The sequence below is a fragment of the Penicillium coprophilum genome (genome assembly GCF_028826855.1).
Source record: "Penicillium coprophilum strain IBT 35676 chromosome Unknown utg000006l_segment0_segment0, whole genome shotgun sequence".
Taxonomy (NCBI): domain Eukaryota; kingdom Fungi; phylum Ascomycota; class Eurotiomycetes; order Eurotiales; family Aspergillaceae; genus Penicillium; species Penicillium coprophilum.
Window position 1 is genome coordinate 2,651,544 of NW_026622725.1, and position 19,409 is coordinate 2,670,952.

The following is a 19,409-nucleotide window of genomic DNA, read 5'->3' on the forward strand; positions in this document are numbered from 1 at the left end:
TTTGTGGAGATATTGAAGATGTAGACTAGCATGTGGGTGTTGAAATTGAAATGAAAATGACACAGAACACGGAAAAACAATGTACTATCTGATAAAAGGACGAAAAAGAGAGTGCCCTCTACTTCCATGTTCAGGTGGTTGACATGGGGAGGATCCACATCATAACCTGGGGAATCAGGCCGAATAAGGCCACGCAGGGTCTATGGGTGCTAGAGCTATATTTAATTTGGAGTTGTTACGGGGTCTGCTTATCTGGTTGCCATGGGAGTATAGTTTATGTTCACAAAAACAAGCATGCCATGGTAGATTGGAGCCAGAGCAAGAAAATACAATTTCTTCTAGAACAAAAGACGGAGGCAAAGAACGCACGAAGAAGCGGATCGATTGACCGGTCTGTTGAAAATTTGAAATGGTATGGAATTTGGTGCGTTTAAGCGTCAGATACACAATGGGAGAAGTGACGCTGCGCGACCAGACACATCATGCTCGCCAATTGTAAGAACAAGGAGAAATATCGAGACGAAGCTCGTTCCCAGTATCTTGGGGTCGACACAGCTATGAAAGTGTAAATTTTTTTGATTCGTAGGGCTTTGTTGGCCCTGCCTTCTCCCACGAACAAAACGTTATCAACCCGCCAACTCCATCACCTCAAATCAACATCGGCTCGTTCCGTCGACTTTTCCTTGCCTAACCGACCGTCTGTGCGAAGAAGGGAATCGCCCACTAAAAACAACACAAAGAAGCCGTTTAGATGTTGGAGGGGTAGAGCATAACGCGGACGGTAGCGCCGAGGGACTTGGGGGGGAGGTTGTTGCGGAACTTGGCGCGCACAACACCGGAGTTGCCTAGAGCGAGTCAGATAAGAACGACACTCGAATTCGAGGTTCCCCAGACTCAAGAAGGTCCATTTTCGAGATGGCCCTTGAGACTGGTTCTTCCAATTGACGTACCGTGCGGCCGGGTGACCTTGCCCCAGATCACCCGAATGTTGGAGCCGCGGACCTCACGCTTAGCACGGTAAACGAAAGCGACCTTCTTGCCAAGGTAGAACTTGGCGGACTTGGTGTCATCAACACCCTCGATCTTGACCAAGCTGTATAACCATATATCAGATTCCATTCATCGATTCATGTGCGCAGGGTGTAGATACCTGGTGTTGGGGGTAAGGGCGTGCTTGCTGCGCTGGAAGCTCAGGTGACGTCCCCTGTGAAAAAGAAATTCGTATTAATCCTCTGTCCATCTCGTGTGTGTTGGTTCCAATTTGAGTGGCGATGGCGATGTCTTGTGTTCCCCAAATCGGTCCTCCCATGTCGAACTGGTGTATCCTTTTGAATGCGATGAAAGTGCGGCGGTAACTTACTTGACGTAGACTAGAAAAGGATAAATAATTAGTACATGTTATTTTTGATCCAGCGTGATCGCACACAAGGTGTCTGCTCGAGATGCGGCGTTGCGATTTCAAGACCACCAAAACGACGATCGATAAGAACTTCGAGGGGATTCACTCACGGCGGTGTCCTTGTTCCGAAGGCATTGTGTCGGCGTTTCTCTGGGGAGCGGGCAAGGAAAGAAAGTCGAAGGAATGACCCGCAAGATCAAAAGTCGTTCCCGTTTGTCGTGGTTGTCGTCGCTTCGATAGAGTCAGGCGCACAATCAATTTCCAGCCGGTGTGTTGGCTTCCGCCCTAGCCCAAACGGGATCTTAGCGAGCCAATCTCACGTGACAGTCAGGGCTAAGCGAGATCCCGTGATAGACCATACCGCTCCTCGTCTTACATCAGCTAGATAGGCAGAATTCTGAGATAAGCTTTGGACTTTTGTTTCTCCGATCCAGATTTATCCACCCGGTGGTTTTCTGCCACTCGGGCTACAGTAGTCCGACTCCCTCCACTGCAGCTTGATCAAGCTGACAAACCTCAGCCATGACGACAGTCCCAGCTTTGGAAGGGTTGGCAGGTTTCAAAAAGCAATATGCACAAGGCTATCGGTAGATCTGCCGAATCTCTGCAGTGTGTAGCACACAGATATATTCTTCACAGCTTGAGAACACAGAATATAATCGATACCTTCAATATATCCAATCACCTACCTACGTTATAGATAGAGTGACATGATCCGGGTCGCATTCCGGCGCATATACTTCAGACCGAGACCACTGATTGGGAAATCTAGAAGTTCCAGTATGCCCCACCTCGTCGGATCGATTACATTTGCGACCGGGTATTGATCAAAACTGGGGGGCAATTTACAAGCCGACTCGTGCGAGAGATCTCAACAAGAATCATCTACGGAGTAGTGTATAGTGAGATAGTGTGTGAGATGGTGTAGTTGTAGGTAGCATATGTAGTCAAGTACTCCGCGGTTAATTTACCGGGGGCACCTTCAACCGGGTTAATAGCAAGAAGGGTCGGGAAAATAGAATCCGTCTGGCTCGAGAAAATGACAAATGCGCCGATCCGTCCCCACGATTTGGGTCACCGGTCGAGGGTTTCTTATCGAGTTGCGTGCTCAAGGTACGTGGTATTGTACCTGTTCTTGCAGGTTCGGTACTTTAATGATTTCAGTGCACTGCAACCTTCCCCTCGATGCGGTGGCTTGTCTGCTCCGCTTTAGATACATGTATTAAACTATACATATCTAGGCCAAAAGCCGTCTATAATATAACCCAATACTCTCGTATATGTTGTACCTTGAACATCTTGGTTATGGACACGTATCACTCCACAATCGAATTCAGCCTGTGTGTGCAGTGTGATCCGCACCTGTAAGTGAACGGCATCTCTGGTCAGATGACATTCACCCCCTACTTTCTTCTCGAAGTTGTTAGAAGAATAAGCGACATGCTCCCGGACTTGTCAAAGTACTCCGATGTATCACCCCGACCCCGAGCCCGAATCCCAGTAAGCAGCGCTGATAGCCTTGCCCTGGAGAGTCAGTAGCTTAGGGGTTGATTAATCAAAACAGGTGGGATCCCGTGGGATTTAAGGTCCCAAAGTTCAAGGTCAATGAAGGTCGGACCTGAAGCCCAAAGACTTGATATAAAAAAGTTGAGTGGAAGTTGCCATGAGGACAGGTTCTTAAATAGTCCGAGAAAGAAAAGATGATATACGAGTCTATCGTCATATGTAAGATAAAAAGAAATGTAATCCCAAAAAATGATTAATACCTTGAAGTCATAAAACACATACAACATAAAAACACATACAATACCCAGAAGCCCAGCAAAGCCCCACCAGGAGCTGTGAGCGACTTCCGTTAAAAAGTACTCCGCCGGATCCTGTTCTCAACATTCTTTTCTTCTTTTCCAAACTCTCTCAAACTTCTATTTTGATTAAGCGGTTGCAATATGTCTAGTGTGATTAACCAGACCGATGACCGCCATGGTGCTGGGTGAGTTTCCCCCCCTTGTGTTCTCTGACATCACTCCCCCCCTCCGGCAACGGAAGCCCACCGATTGCCTCAATTCAACCTCAACTTGCCCCCCAAGATTGCTGTTTTGGACGTGGTTTGCCTTCATCTGAATAGCCAATCCCTTCCTGGAACGTTTTCGCAGACTTTCTCTGCTTAAAGAGCTCCCTCGCCCAACCCACCAATTGCCGCGAATGCAAATTCTTCTTTCGGTCAATTAACTGACAATGGATCTCGCATTCAGCACCGTCGAACTTAAAGATGATACTATCATTGTGGTACTAGGTGCATCTGGTGACTTGGCGAAGAAGAAGACCGTTCGTTTCCCCTCCAGGACGCGATGACTCTTAACTTACTAACCAATTGATAGTTCCCTGCACTGTTTGGCCTTGTATGTGCTATTCCGACTGATCATTCTAGTTTTATTCACTGACGTTCTTGTCATAGTTCCGCAACAAATTCCTCCCCAAGGACATCAAGATCGTCGGATATGCGCGGACAAAGATGGACACCGAAGAATACCTCAAGCGCGTTCGCTCGTACATCAAGATCCCCACAAAGGAGATTGAGGATCAATTAGATCAGTTCTGCAAGATGTGCACCTACGTTTCCGGCCAATACGATCAAGATGATTCGTTCATCGGCCTAAACAAGCACCTCGAGGAGATTGAGGACAAGCGCCAATCGAAGGAGCAGAACCGCGTGTTCTACATGGCACTCCCTCCCAGTGTCTTCATTACCGTGTCCGAGCAGTTGAAGCGTAACTGCTACCCCAGGAGCGGTCTTGCTCGCATTATCGTGAGTTTTCCCTGGATTAGCTTACCTGAGACGAATCCCATATTGATACACCGTTCCTTAAACAGGTCGAGAAGCCCTTCGGTAAGGATCTACAGAGCTCGCGCGATCTCCAGAAGGCTTTGGAGCCTAACTGGAAGGAGGAGGAGATCTTCCGTATCGATCACTACCTTGGCAAGGAGATGGTTAAGAACATCCTAATTCTGCGATTCGGCAACGAGTTCTTCAACGCCACATGGAACCGCCACCACATCGATAACGTTCAGGTATGTGATGAACATGATCTTCTACGATCCGGGTTCTAATAGCGGCCGCAGATTACATTCAAGGAGCCTTTCGGCACTGAGGGCCGTGGAGGTTACTTCGATGAGTTCGGTATTATTCGTGATGTTATGCAGAACCGTATGTATACTCAATTGCACTGCCTCGACGTAGAAAAAGATGCTAACAATTTCCTAGACCTTCTGCAGGTTCTCACATTGCTCGCCATGGAGCGCCCCATTTCCTTCTCTTCCGAGGATATCCGTGACGAGAAGGTCCGTGTTCTCCGCGCTATGGATCCCATTGAGCCCAAGAACGTCATCATCGGCCAGTACGGCCGCTCCCTCGACGGCAGCAAGCCTGGTTACCTGGAGGACGATACTGTGCCCAAGGAGTCGCGTTGCCCGACTTTCTGCGCAATGGTTGCATACATTAAGAACGAGCGTTGGGACGGCGTGCCCTTCATTCTCAAGGCCGGTAAGGCCCTGAACGAACAGAAGACCGAGGTCCGCATCCAGTTCAAGGATGTCACTTCCGGTATCTTCAAGGACATTCCCCGTAACGAGCTCGTCATCCGTGTTCAGCCCAACGAGTCCGTCTATATCAAGATGAACTCCAAGCTGCCCGGTCTCTCCATGCAGACGGTGGTTACCGAGCTGGACTTGACCTACCGCCGCCGCTTCTCTGACCTCAAGATCCCCGAGGCCTACGAGTCCCTGATTTTGGACGCCTTCAAGGGCGACCACTCCAACTTCGTCCGTGATGATGAGTTGGATGCCAGCTGGCGCATGTTCAGCCCGCTCCTGCACTACTTGGATGACAACAAGGAGATTATCCCTATGGAGTACCCCTACGGTAAGTTTACCCACTTTTTTTTAACTATGACATATAGCTAATTTGTATCGATTCTAGGCTCCCGTGGACCTGCTGTTCTTGATGACTTCACTGCTTCATACGGCTACAAGTTCAGCGATGCTGCTGGCTACCAGTGGCCAGTCACTACCTCGACCCCCAACCGGCTGTAGGTCTTTGGAGTATTTTACGATGATTACGTGAAGCGGATTCGGGATACGAAGGAATTAAAATCTCTATTTTCTGACACTGGTCGGCCGGCAGGAGTCGCGTCATACTGTGATACTTAGGGGTTTTCGAGACCAATTCAAAATTAGGATTGGAAGCGACGCACGCAATGAAAGATATTTACGCCCTTATTTTGTTGGATATTGATCAACTGTGTCAGTCCACCATTCTGCCTTTTTTTTTTTTGCTTTGATTATAGAAAAATATGAGTAAAACCGTCTTTCTAAGCCTATAAAAATCAATTCGAGCCCCCTGCAAGAGCCCCTATACGAACTCGAGTGCACGTACATTATATATCCCGTGTGCACATTTCCCCTGTTCTATAATTGGACGCTCCCGGGGGTATTTGTTACGTCATCACACGTGGCCAATCAGGGCCAAAGGGCCACTGAGGCTGACATAAGGTTGACCTCCAGCCCTGGCCGCAAACAACCCTGTGTGTTATAGAAAGCTAAGGTATTTATGTAAAGCTATGTCCCACAGAGACAATCACACATCCGATATGCATACTCGACCGTGGCTGTCATAAGAAAAGCCGGATCGGCAGATGAAAGACCTCCAGGGTTAGCGGGTCTCGTAAATTAAATCGATAAGGCCGGGGGCCCGCATAGAGACGCTCAGGCCAGGGCGGATTTTCTCCCCTTCTTCGACTGTGCCAAGGTCTTTCTTTTAAAATTCCCGTAGACGCTTTTTTTGACAGCTGTATATATCCTCATCGACCCCTCCGTCGTAATCTACGCTTCAAACCCCACGCCGTCAATAAACCACAACTCCCCGGACGTACCGTGTACGCTTTGGCCCCACGAGCTACTCCCACCAACCCCGAAAGGCACGCGACACAATTTCCCGGACCGATCAGACCCCTACCGGCCCCTTTCACAACACCCGGAATCGCATCCCCGAACTCGCTAGATCACATACTCCTTTGTTCGGTTCCGAACGGCGCGTTCCTTCCCGCCAGGCGCTTTCAATCGATTCGGTCACTGGCTAGACCACCGACCACCACGACCCTCGTGACGATCTTGGTTTAGGCGCGGAAAAGGCTGAGTGCATGCGAGCACGTGGATAGTTAGGATGCCGCAGGCTGCGAGGTGGGCGGGGACGCCCTCCATCAAGGGTAGGAATGAGTCTACCAGGATGGCGCTTTTGACGTTTAGTTTGGTGGGATTGCAGTGCGTATCACCCGTTTCTAATTCCGCGCTTGGGAGTGGGGGCTCGGATGTTGCGCAGTTCTTCTAGCTCGCGGTTCTTGAAAGCAATTGGAGGATTCCGAGGATTGCTGTGGCAGTGGCTAACGCGGTGTTTGGAATAGGTTCACGTGGGGTACTGAGATGACCTGTAAGAGCTATCCACTTTACAATTTGTCTCTATTGGGACCTGGGGATAATTTTCGCTGACTTGCTTTGTTTTGCTTAGATTGTACACCTTACCTTCTCCAGCTTGGGTTGACAAAGTCTAAAACCTCGTTGGTGTGGATTGCTGGCCCGTTGTCTGGGTTGATTATCCAGCCTCTAATCGGAGTTATTGCTGATCGATCACGATCTAAATGGGGTCGACGTAGACCTTTCATGATATTTGGATCGTTTGTTGTCGCTTTCTGTCTGCTTATCTTGGGATGGACGACAGAGATTGTTGGTTTATTTGTGAAAGATCCGGAAAAGGTACATTGGAACATTCACCTAGTCTATGATTATGTTGAAGCTAATATAGATTTTCTACAGGCTAAAAATGGCACAATTGCCCTAGCTGTGTTGAGTATTTATGCGGTGGATTTCTCCATCAACGTTGGTAAGTGGTAGACGCCAACACCTTAATTGAAAGTGGCTTACAGTGTCTTAGTTCAAGCGTGCTGTCGCGGTTTGATTGTGGATACACTACCGATCCCATCGCAACAAGCTGGATCCGCATGGGGTATGGCCCTTCCCCATATGTCTCAGCCTAAAACCCTAATTGACCACCTTTCTTGTAGCCGGGCGAATGTCTGCCATTGGCCAACTATTTGCCTACGTGGTTGGTGCCATCGATACTGTTGGCATCTTTGGTACTATCATCGGAGATACGCAATTCAAGCAGATGACAGTGATCGCTGCTTTTTCATTGGTGGCGGCGGTGGCAGTCACCTCCTACTCGGTGAAAGAGCGAGTTCTGATATCAGCCAGGTGGGATCAACTCGGACCGATACTTATTGCTATAAACTAACATTTGATGACAGGGATGATGGAAGTGCTGGTGCGATTCAAGTCCTCTCTCAGTTGTTCAAAACTACTTTCGAACTCCCGCCTCGGATTCAAGCAATTTGCTGGGCCCAGTTTTGGGCTTGGATTGGTATGGGAAATCCCGCGTTTAGAAAATTAACAATACTAACATTAAGCAGGCTGGTTCCCCTTCCTCTTCTACAGCACGACCTGGGTTGGTGAAACTTACTTCCGTTATGAAGTCCCAAAAGACGATATGGCCAAAGCAAAAGATATGCTTGGTGAAGTCGGCCGCGTGGGCAGTCTTTCATTAACTGTCTTTTCGGCCATCACATTCCTCAGCTCTGTCCTCCTACCCTTTTGCATCCTACCACCAGATAGCAAACGAACACGCTTCACCGCGCGACCTCCACCAGTATTTGCAGCAATTCTCAAATATGCCACCGCAATCCGACCCGACCTCCAAACCGCCTGGCTAATCTCCCAGATCATGTTTGCTGCCACAATGATCTTCGCTCCTCTAGCACACTCCCGCGCCTTCGCAACCTTCCTAGTAGCCGTCTGCGGCATCCCCTGGGCAATTAGCGGCTGGGCTCCATTCGCCTTTATGGGCGTGGAAATCAACAAGCTCACAATGGGCGGTTATTCCCCCGCAATCCCATCTTCACGATCCGGCGTAACGATGATCACCTCGGCCAGTCTGCGCAACTCCGCCGCCGACAATGAACTGGATGTTCTCCGACTCAACCACCGCGATTCCTTCGACAGCGACACCGACGAGGAGGACCAATCATCCAACATCCCGTCAACAGGTGAATTGGCCGGTATTTACCTGGGCGTGCTGAACGTGTATACGACCTTACCCCAGTTTGTCGGTACCTTCATCAGCTGGATTGTCTTCAGCATCCTCGAACCGGGGGCAGCACCCGCACCCGATAACGCCTCCGACAACATGCCCGATTCGCACTGGATGAATCTGGACAAGGATAGGCCGAATGCCATCTCCATTTGTCTCTTTATCGGGGCGATAAGTGCTCTCATCGCAGCTGAGGCTACACGCCGACTGCGATATGTACTATGAGCAAGCAGTGCAAAGCAAAAGCTGCGAAATTACGATCCGTTGCGATGAATAGCCATTGATTTTTGCTCGATACCCCGGTGTATATTGCGAGCCTTGTCTTGACTACGGTTGAGATTTTGTGTGCACACCTTTATAGAGAGAGAGTATACATGTACAGTGAACCCCATCTGTCTCCGCAAAAGGAGTTTTGTTTCTTTTTCTTCGTTTGCATCTGCACATACATAATAGATAATACCTACCTACGAAGCCATGTGGTTCAAAATCAGCCTCACAGAGTAGATTTCTCATTTTCTTTTGGCGATTTCGGTCTGTTCGATGATGGCTAATTTCGAGATATCCAGGAATAGATAGCTTAGGGGCAGTGGATCCGTAGGAACTACAGTATATCAGTCAGTGACCCCCGAAATACTCACCAGCTCACCGCCACCGCAATTGATACCGCCTTCCCAGAACACGTAGTGTAAGTCATGTTCGGATATTACGCGAAGTAATAGAAGAGTATTTGGGTGAATCTTCCCTTCGAGTATCTTTCCAAGATGGAACTGCACCGTGTAGAAGCTATCATTTGGAGATAAGGGTGTATACACCATACTATGTTCCATAGTGTGAATCCATGTTTATGGCCGGCAGTATATTATATCATCAGACGTGTGGGAGGGGTGCAAAAACTTATGTCCAGTCACTGTAGATATTAATAGCACACGTCAACAGGTGACACGTATATGCTATACAGTGAGAGTCGCACCCAAGATGTAAGAGATCAACAGATAACCGTGCCAAGCGCCCAATACACCCCCGGTGTATTGGATCGGTGTATTGGATCGGTGTATTGGGTCGTATTGAGCACTTGGCACGGTTTCTACTCCCTGAACGAGTGACAAATATAAAACGAGGTCAGAAGGAGAACAAAAAAAAAAAAAAAAAAAAAAAAAAAACAGAAATAGAAATAAGATCTCTGACGAACTTCGAGAATAGTGGTAAGAACACAGCACACATCGGATGGGAGTAATGTAAATTGCCGGTACCCTGTACAGGGGTAGACGATGATTGGATCAGTGGACTAAGTAGGGGAAGTGGGCTTGTTGAATACTCGTCACTACTCTGTGAAACGGTTGGACTTGAGGCTCGGAGAAGGGGATCGAGCCTGAACATGTACATACCTGATAACACTTCCGGTCGCCGTACTGTGCATAGCGAAACGCCACACAAGCGCATTTTAAGACCTTGCATATAGTAAATATCCTGATTCACTTTATACTGTTGTACATCTGTGCTCGGTCTATTGTGATGGAAAGTTCAGTAGAATCGGCTTTGGGATTAAGCGTGGTAGGAAGCCAGCACCTGGCAAGGTCTCTTCAACACAATACAGCTCCTAGACACCGTTCTCGCTATACTTCCGACTGCATTCAGAGGGATCAGACAACTGGATCGATGCCTGGACGCCCCTGAAACGACAGCAACGTCATAGCGTTTCGGGCTCTATAACCTGAATAATTGATGAAAAATGTAAAAAAGCGAAATTGAAAAATTGAAAAATTGAGAAAATAAAAGGGACATCGGCATCGGGGACATCCTTGACGGGGAGCCCAAATGTACCCCCTTCGTACTATTGTAAGCGGTGTGACACCCCGAAGTCCCGCCCCATGATCTCGATGCGACCAACAAGATCGCGATTTTCGGCTTTTTTCCCCACAAATCTGTACGATAGAGAAATTTAGTAGTTTTTTTTTTTTTTTTTTTTTTAATATGTTGAAAAACTGACTGGCCCTTACGCTCTACGGTTTTTCTGCAAGAGTACAGACCCTCACGGAGACTCCGCCACACATGTAAAAGGGCCATATGAAAGTGTGGCTTTCACTAGGCAGAACATATAGAACGGACATCTATGAATCCTTGTTTTTCTCAACAAGATTTTGTTAGAATCATTTCAAGTATGAAGCTCAATTCTACAACCTTTCTAATGCTTTCACAGATATCTAAGATCCAGTTTTGGGACGCCCCTTGTAGTTCTATATTTTATATACAATAAAGCTTCAACGGTAGTTGTAGTATTCAAAGTCATACTTTATAACTTAGCCATGCCGTCGACGTTGACAATTGAATACCACAATTTTACACATATTACGAACTCTGATTTATTACTGAGATACTAAGCCTATAGGTCGTTATACTAAATAGCTATACAATTGGAGCTAATCCTAGGCATAGTGAAGTGGTTGATAGTTAACCTTGGGATAGACATGACATTTAATCTGTCATATGGGTGATCCCGGTCGTACTAAATGAAGGTCGTAAAATGGAAATGACGTTTTAGATTTGTTACCTTCATGAATACTCCACGAGCGTAATAAGATATGTTCTAGAACGAGATATGCATGGTACATATGCTCTGTAATCATTGTAGACCCCAGGATAGGAATCTGGGGGGTTTTTTTTTTTTTTTCGCGCGTGGTCAAGCTCCATCTCTCCTACCCACCGTGACTGCCTTGCAGCAAAAGGATGTAAATTCGCTGATCATCAGCAGGTGAACAGCGGTCTGATTGGGCGGTCCTATAAGGTCGAGCGGGACATAAGCTGGATCTCGGGATGGAGATCTGGGCGGAGAAGGTTCAGGTTGGTGATCGCTCGACCCTTGAACAAGAATGAGCCTGATGCAAGTAGACAATATTTAAAGAACCTTGTTCCCGACTGAAATACCTTTCTGATGTTCACATTTGAACACTTGCTCAGTATCCCAATTCTTCTTTTCTACTCATGAAATACCCATCGGACATTGACGAGTATGCTAGAATATGAAATGTTTCGATCTAGCAACGAACGACTCAATTTAAGTCCTAGAACTTCCACCATGCACCCGCCTGTGTCTGTGGTGAGACAGCCACCTATATATTCTGCGGACCGGTCTGGCCATGGCCCTTCTATGAACCATACTTCCACAGTCGTACAGTCGCCTGTGCTCTCTACCCACAGCTCCACCTACGACCCTTCTACGGGCGATTTCTCCACGGTTAGTCAACCCGGTGCACTCTCTACGTGCTCTCCTGAATACGACATTTCTGGGAGCCATGGTTCCACGATCGGGCAGCCGTCTGCTCATTCTGCGGACTGGTCTTATTACAACCCTTCGTTGAGCAATGTATTTGCATCTCTTGAGCCCAACTGGACTATGCATACTACTCCATATCCTGCCACCGTAGACAACTTGTACCAAAGCAACACGCAGTCTTCCTCGACCAGGCCGCCTATAACCACCGAGGTTGGGACCGAAGACTATGTCAGTCCCGGTCAAACCACAACCCGAATCCAGTCCTCGGCATCAATTCTATCTCCACAACAGAGTTCTGTACCAAGGGGGAAATACACTGAGATTGCTGATGTGGGGCCAACTCTTGCTCACGGTGAATCCCAGGAACGAGGGTGAGTTGCATATCCATCTTCTTCCTACTTCCCGCTTCGTCATTAACAGTCTTTCCCAGTGAATTGGATGGCCTCTTCCTCTGCTTATGGGAGGGTTGTAAACACCGCAACACGTTTAGCAGCCTTGCATCATTGATGCGCCATATCAGAGTACAACATGTTGTACATCGCTCCGTCAAGTGTCCGGAATGTGATCGGGCCTTTGGTCGCAAGGATAATATGAGAGATCACCGGGGGAAACGCCACAGGAAGTTCGACTGAGATTGATGGTGCTGATTTCTGGTCTTTTCTGGGATGAATGTGTGATAGTTTGCTTGGAAGAATCTGGGAATTTGAAATTGATTTTTAGCAAATAGAGCATAAGTCTGTCGTAAAGAGGTCAGAACCACCCCCTAAGCCCAATAGCCTCACCAGTCCCCCGATATCCAGATCATCATCTCGAGAGTGTTAGAAGACATCTGTAAAAGAGGGGTTAGAAGCCATCAAAGAGAACATTGCACGTGATGTGACGTGCATGTTGGACAAAAGTACAAGCTTAACTCGAACTGGCATAATCTCATGCATACATGTACACATGCACATGTACCTTCTATATGGAGCTGCCATACAACATGTACTTACGATCCGATTTCCTTCAATTATATTACTGAAGCCTAAAATTATGTACATAGAATATAAATAAAACTTACGGTAGATGATCTTAGAGTTATATTAGTTGGGGTATTTATTAGGAAGTAAAACGTGTGGTCTATAGTATACATAGTCAAGGATGGTTCTGAGTTTTTGATCCTGTACTATGAAATAACAATAATTGGAAAGACAATAGCTCAAATTGTATCGAGTCATAAAGTCGTTTCAATTCTTAATACATATCAATATCCCCACGAGGCTTCCGACGTTATGGTTGAGAAATATGAACTGCAAGAATTGTTGGCGTTATGTACAATATATATAGTCTTCCCGTACAAACTATACCAATGTCAAGAAAATTACAATAGACTTATATAAGACCCTCCGATTCTCTAATTGAACCATGTCTAGGGTCGAGTATATATCAAAACGAGCAAAAAGCAGAAGTTATGTGACCTCCCATCAGATATATAGCGTGCATCAATTAACAGTAGTCTTCTATGCAAAGATGTGTTCATGTCAGGTATGATATCATCCCCTAAATGACTAGAATTAACCTCGGAGCTTCACCAATTCTTCACGAGGGAGACTATATCAGCAACAAACCTCATTGGCTGTGCGATAACCCATTGAGTATGGTGGAGTCGGTGACGGGATAGTGATACATACGGTGATGCTGATCGCCGCAAGCGGCGGGGAGGCATATAAGAAGCCCAGAGCTACGCTTGGCGCTCACTTTATTTGAAAAAATATTACTATATCCAATATAATCATTACTCAATTGACACATCCATTCACCAAAACTAAAATGGCCCCTAAAGTCCTCGTCGTCCTCACCTCCCACGACAAGATCGACGCCCTCGGTAAACCAACCGGCTGGTATCTGGTATGCAAACCCATAGTTTCAAGACACCTACATCTTGCGATTTGAGAACCACTCAATCAAATATTAAATCATAATTCTAAACAAACACTAACCAACCACCAGCCCGAATTCGCCCATCCCCACGAAGTCCTCCATGACAAAGTCTCCCTCACAATCGCCTCTCCAAAAGGAGGCGAAGCACCCCTAGACCCATCCTCAGTCCAGATGTCCGAGGGAGACGAGGTGGCGCAGAAGTTCCTGAAAGAGCAAAAAGCTCTTTGGACGAACACGTACAAGCTGGCGGATATGCTTCCGCGCGCGGACGAGTTCGACGCCATTTTCTATGTTGGCGGTCATGGACGTGAGTAACTTTCCTTTTTCTAGCTATAGTCATAGCTATTCCGTGCTATCCCAACCGTAAAACACATCTAATACATACGAATGATTCAGCAATGTTCGACCTCACAACCGACCCGGTCTCACTCGCTCTCATTCAAACCTTCGCGGCTGCGAACAAGCCTGTTGCAGCCGTCTGTCACGCCCCCTGCGTGCTACTGAATGCGACTGCGCCCTCGGGCGTGCCGCTTATCTCGGGGGTTACCGTGACCGGGTTCTCGAATGCCGAGGAAGATGCAGTGCAGCTGTCGTCGGCGATGCCATTTATGCTTGAGACGGAGCTAGGACGTGTTACTGGTGGGAAGTATGTTAAGGCTGCGGAGCCTTGGGGGAGATGGTTGTTGTTGGGAAGGCGGCTGGGACGGGGTCGACTATTATCACTGGGCAGAATCCCGGGTCTGCGTCTGGAGTTGGAAAGGCGATCTTGAAGGCTTTGGGATTGTAAAAGCTAGGGTTTAATTATAGATGGGATGGAAACTGGCAAATTGGAGAAAAGGGTAAATCCAGAATGTAATGTTACATGTCCGTGGACTTCTTGTTTGCTGTTATCATATTATTCTGGTTCTGATGTGCTTGAGATAAGTTCCATATTACATAGTACTTTGAATTCAAAAGCACAAAGCGATTCAGTATTGATAGCGAAATCAGAATCAATAGCAGTAGCGAAAGGGGAATAGAGCAAGACACAAAAAAGCAAATAGCCCAAATTCGATAGATGGGTGAAGGAAATAAAGCAAGACAGATTTGTCCAGTCGAGGATTGCAGACCGGAGGCCAGAAGACATTTGAAGAAAGAAAAAAAAATAAACAGATGTCGCAACCAAAAGAATCCATCAGTCGTATCGCAGTCTTCGTCGGTCTGTCTATCTCCAGATGGAGATGCGGACCTTGTTTGGTCTTCAGACTGCGCTTAGGCAAACACGACCAACGTCTGGTCGGGAGAAGGGTATACGATTAACAAAAGATACATCCTGGATTATCACGGGCGAATTGAGAGCCAGGGGAGGGGATGAGCAGGAAAAATGGACAAAGGAAAGCAGAAAACTGGTATAGGGACGTGGCAGGCTAGCGTCTTGGTCCATCCTCGACGTTGCCGGTCAGCTCAGCTACTCGGGCCTTGATGCGGGCGACACGGGCTTCAATGGCTGTAAAAAGAATTGTTAGTGTGGGGTCAGTCTGGGGAATGAAGTTGTTACTCACTCTCCTCTCCGCTAGTATCACCCTCGTCAGTGCGCTCTGACTGACTAGTCCGGGTGTTCTCGGTCTCGTGCTCGTGCGTCTGTTCTTCCTGGGCCGCGGCAGCCCGTTGGGCAGCAGCCTCGCGGATCGCCTTCCAGCGATCCTGTGTAGCTTCGCTTGACTCGGGTGAGGTGGCAGTCTTAGAGCGGACACCATTGCCGTTAGTCGGGGTCTGGGGAACCTCGGTCTTTTGTGCTACAGGTGCGACGTCGACGGGAGAGGGAGGATCCTCGAGGACGAAGACAGGCTGGTCAGTCAGGGGACCCTGGTCGAACTTGGAAAACTCCTGATCGGCCGCGTCGCGTTCATTGGTACCGACGCGCGAGAGAGCATCATACTCAACAGCGCGTCTGGTCTTGGGCGGCGCACCGTTCTCTTTCAGAGAAGTGGAAGGTTGAGTCGGGGTTGGGATTTTCGTCACAGGTTCCTTGACGGGCGGTTCGACACTCTGGGGCGATGGGGGCTTTACAGCCTCAGCAGCCACGGGAGTAACGGCGACAGCGGTGACCTTCGGAACAGGCTTCTTCTTCATGGGACTGGACTCCTGGGCTGCCTTCGTCCTGGCCTCGAGGGCCGCACGAGCAGCTGCCACAGTAGAGATCTCCTTGGAATCAGTGCTCTTTACAGGAGTTTGTTGCTGTTCGGGCTTCTTTTTGGCTGTGAACATGCTCTTGAAACCAGAATTGCCAGTCTTCTTCTTCAGTTTCTTGCCCGCCTCATCCACCGAGTCCCGACGCTCAGTGGGTTGTTCAATAACGGCAGGCTTTGTGATGGGCTTCTTCTCTTCGATGGTGGGGACGTTGACAGATTGAATTGGCGCTTCCTTAGGAGAAGGAGGAAGAGGGGTGGCCACAGCAGCAGCAGCTTCTTTGGGAAGTGGCGGGGGACCGCTCTTTCCAGTGTTAGCTGGGAGAGGTGCCAACGGCGTAGCAGGCTTCTCCTCGGAGTTCTTTGAGATCGGCTCTGGTGTCTCCTGGACTTCTTCAACTTGGCCAGTGCCAGCGCGGTTGTCACTGAGATATGCTGCCCTGAACGCGCCCTTATCGTAGTTCTTAGCCCACTTCATGGCCTGAGATGCCTCGTTCACAATAGCAGGCTGAAGGGTCATGACGGAGTTGGTCTTGGAGTAACGGCTATTATTGGGGGTGGCACGGTTTTCTGTCGCTTCCGCTTCCTGCTCGCGGTGCTTCTTTTGCAGAGCGGCCGCAGCTGCCTGGATCCGCTTGTGCTGATCCGGTCCGATGCTGGTCTTGCTGTGCGGTGCCTGATTATTGGGCCGCTTGTACGACTCTTCAATGGAGGAGGGCACCTTCTTGGCCGACGACTTCCGGCGATTGAGCTTTCCCTTGCGGCTACCGAAGCTGAAGAATCGCTTCTTCTCGACTATCTGAGCACCAGCCTCAGGTTCTGGGGCAGCACCCTTGATCTGCTCTTCAAGGATCAACCATTTGGTATCCCGAATACGGGTCTCCAGAAGCGCGCATCGACCAAACACAGCCTTGCGGGCAGCTGGCTCATCACCTGACAGACTGCTGATCCAGACCCACCAGAACGAGTCGTCCATGTCTAGAGTGTTGATACTTGCCAACTCGGCAGGCTCGAGATCCGGCTCGATATCCAAAGAGCGCTTGTGTGACTGAGAGCTCATGCCACGTACAGCGGCAATGGGAGGCAGGACCTTGTCCGGAGGCAAAAGCAGAGGGCCCACATGGCCCTGCAATTTGTTTTCATCCGCGAATCCGGACGACATGAAGTCTGCCCACGAGGGGGTGGTAGGGCGGCCAAGGTCACCTCCTCCAGACTGAGGAACGGATTGCAAGCCTCCGGCAGATCCACTCTTTGAAGTCCTTGAAGTCGCCGGCGGGGCAGGTTCCTTGCCTTCATCCTCCGGGTCAGAATCGATCGATCCACCGAATCCAATGTCCTCGAAGCGCGACCAGGACGCATCCCGCAAACTGGTCGACTGTTTGGTACTCGAGACGCTGGATTGGTTGGTAGATGAGATGCACCCGAGAACACGGAGACACTCGTCGGTCAATGCACTGACGGGATCTTCGTAGTTGGCAAACTCCTGCAGGTGCCAGTCGTCGTCGCGGTATTCAAAGTTCTTGGCGCGTCGCAACAAAGAAAATGGCGTCGGAGAAACATTCTCCACAATCATCACCACCTTTGTAGTGGTAACTTGGAGCAAGGTCGGGGTCTCGGGGGGTATTCGGTCGCTTCAACGAGTGATTGGAGAGAAATGGGGAGCGATGAGATGCCACTCACGCCGCGAGGGACATCGGGAGACAACGAACGAAGGTAGGCGAAGAACAAGTGACTCGTAGCATCGGCGGCACTAGAAATTGGTGTTAGAATATCATCTGAAGGTATCAGACCAGGGGAAGTTCATACACAGCCCAATTCTTGTAGGCGGCCTCGAAGCCATTGCCTGTATCGACATGCTCAAAGGCCCACCATCCAGCGTACCGGGAAAGCTTGCGGCCTCCCAGCCCATTAGATTTTCCATGGGCTGCAATGGCAGCCAAAAGATCGAAGAAATCCAGAATAATGTTGATGCGCGCATCAGAATCGCCCCCGATCGGAATGAAGGTCGAGAAAGCGTCGCGGGCCATATCCGAATCTAATATCTCATCAGCGCGTACATCCCCCACATTCCATTCGATATCGCGTACCATGTTCGCCCATCTTGAAAGTCTCATATGCCTCCCAAGTGACGACACCGCCAGGAAGTCTGCTCCAGCACCATTTCATCACACCACACAGAACCTATAGCAATGCCGTTAGTCCCCTGATAGCCCCTCAAAAGACATGATCTCTCACCATCGGCTCTGTGAGCCGGAGCTCCTGCGACAAGACATCTCCATTGACGGGCGAGCCCTTTTCGAAAGACTGGTTGAAGTAATTGCGAATGAAGGTGCGAGCTGCACTAGGGTCGGAGCTAGGACGGAACGGTAGGAGGAGAAATGGGGTGTCAAGAGCTGCAACGAATAATCAGCAATCCGAACAATGGTTTCGCATCTCACGGTCAAGATATCAATCCACCTACCTCGGGCCTTGAGCTCATGCACACACCCTCGTACAAGGTCTTGGACTTCTTCCGGCGCGACCTCTGTCCGCTGCCACGCATCGGTCCATTTGGGTTTCGCAGGGGTCGGGTTCAGGGCCGTGGTAGGCTTGGCCTGCTTCTTGGTCGCAGTGGCATCCTTGGCCCGAAACACTCGAGAAAAGAAGGACATATCGGATATGCGACTGAGAATTGACTTGGTCAGAAATCGGACTGCGGGGATAGATGGAGGGTCCGCTTTTTTTTTTGCCTCTGTTTACCAACAAAATTAGCACAAGTTTCAAAGTTTTGAAAGAAAGCAATGCAGACAACCGACACGGTAATCAGACCGAGTGAATAGTCAAAACGTCTAGACGTTTCCGGGATGTCCTGCAGCCCCGGTAACAGCAGGACACAAAAAGCCAAGGATCCCTAGGATCTCTGTGTTTCTCAAAGTGGGAACCACAGAAACCTCAGACAGAAGCGAAAAGGGAAAAAAAAGGGGGAAAAAAAGGAGAGACGAGAAGTGAAGGGTTGAGAGAGAAGGGAAAAAAAGAAGCGATTCACAAGCTCAGGGGTAAACGAAACTAACTTACCCGCGAGTCTCGACTCCGTTAGATGCATCCACACAAAGGATTCCAACGTTTTGCTATAAAAGAATTCCTAGGATTTGACTTGCACTGAAGGGATTTGAAGTGAATGATACCGATAATGATCATCTCTTTGATCTGGGTTTTAGGGATCCAAGGTTATGCATATTTCGAGGATGGGCTTTTAGGGCTATTTCTATTGGAGGAACTGTCATTCAGACGTGTCGATATGTCTACTTTACCTGCCCAATCTGCGAACCAATCAGTTCGGACGAGACAATTCGAAAGAACTTCACTCTTGGTACCATATATGTCGAGTCCTCCGTACATTACATATCTTCATGTCTATACCAACCTCCAAGCTTCAACTTAATCTCAGATGGTGGCTTTGTCAGATTATCCAGATCT

The 19,409-nt window shown here is 48.6% G+C and overlaps 6 protein-coding genes across 6 annotated transcripts; 4 read left to right on the plus strand and 2 right to left on the minus strand.

Moving 5' to 3' along the window:
• Nucleotides 1-342: 342 nt before the first annotated feature.
• Nucleotides 343-1,684, minus strand: N7500_009976 (60S ribosomal eL33 domain-containing protein; the record flags this gene model as incomplete). Its single annotated transcript, XM_056681114.1, has 4 exons — nt 343-845; nt 951-1,093; nt 1,151-1,204; nt 1,506-1,684. Coding segments are annotated over 4 exons (474 nt in total), but the record flags the coding sequence as incomplete, so codon positions are not given.
• A 1,661-nt stretch (nt 1,685-3,345) lies between these two features.
• N7500_009977 (glucose-6-phosphate dehydrogenase) lies at nt 3,346-5,488 on the plus strand (the record flags this gene model as incomplete). Its single annotated transcript, XM_056681115.1, has 8 exons — nt 3,346-3,389; nt 3,652-3,724; nt 3,778-3,798; nt 3,855-4,205; nt 4,271-4,468; nt 4,520-4,604; nt 4,662-5,318; nt 5,376-5,488. The coding sequence occupies 8 exons, from the start codon at nt 3,346-3,348 to the stop codon at nt 5,486-5,488; spliced, it is 1,542 nt and encodes a 513-aa protein (XP_056528497.1).
• A 1,129-nt stretch (nt 5,489-6,617) lies between these two features.
• Nucleotides 6,618-8,819, plus strand: N7500_009978 (putative sucrose transporter; the record flags this gene model as incomplete). The annotated part of the gene is made up of 8 exons (XM_056681116.1): nt 6,618-6,772; nt 6,856-6,881; nt 6,960-7,204; nt 7,265-7,331; nt 7,383-7,454; nt 7,513-7,702; nt 7,756-7,868; nt 7,918-8,819. 8 exons carry the CDS (start codon nt 6,618-6,620, stop codon nt 8,817-8,819), a joined length of 1,770 nt encoding a protein of 589 aa, XP_056528498.1.
• Nucleotides 8,820-11,667: 2,848 nt separating this feature from the next.
• On the plus strand, nt 11,668-12,240 carry N7500_009979 (uncharacterized protein; the record flags this gene model as incomplete). Its single annotated transcript, XM_056681117.1, has 1 exon — nt 11,668-12,240. One exon carries the CDS (start codon nt 11,668-11,670, stop codon nt 12,238-12,240), a length of 573 nt encoding a protein of 190 aa, XP_056528499.1.
• A 1,434-nt stretch (nt 12,241-13,674) lies between these two features.
• On the plus strand, nt 13,675-14,555 carry N7500_009980 (ThiJ/PfpI family protein; the record flags this gene model as incomplete). Its single annotated transcript, XM_056681118.1, has 3 exons — nt 13,675-13,752; nt 13,855-14,092; nt 14,182-14,555. 3 exons carry the CDS (start codon nt 13,675-13,677, stop codon nt 14,553-14,555), a joined length of 690 nt encoding a protein of 229 aa, XP_056528500.1.
• Nucleotides 14,556-15,191: 636 nt separating this feature from the next.
• On the minus strand, nt 15,192-18,604 carry N7500_009981 (DUF1708 domain-containing protein; the record flags this gene model as incomplete). Its single annotated transcript, XM_056681119.1, has 7 exons — nt 15,192-15,271; nt 15,327-17,565; nt 17,634-17,703; nt 17,760-17,988; nt 18,041-18,134; nt 18,189-18,346; nt 18,415-18,604. The coding sequence occupies 7 exons, from the start codon at nt 18,602-18,604 to the stop codon at nt 15,192-15,194; spliced, it is 3,060 nt and encodes a 1,019-aa protein (XP_056528501.1).
• Between the last annotated feature and the right edge of the window lie 805 nt (nt 18,605-19,409).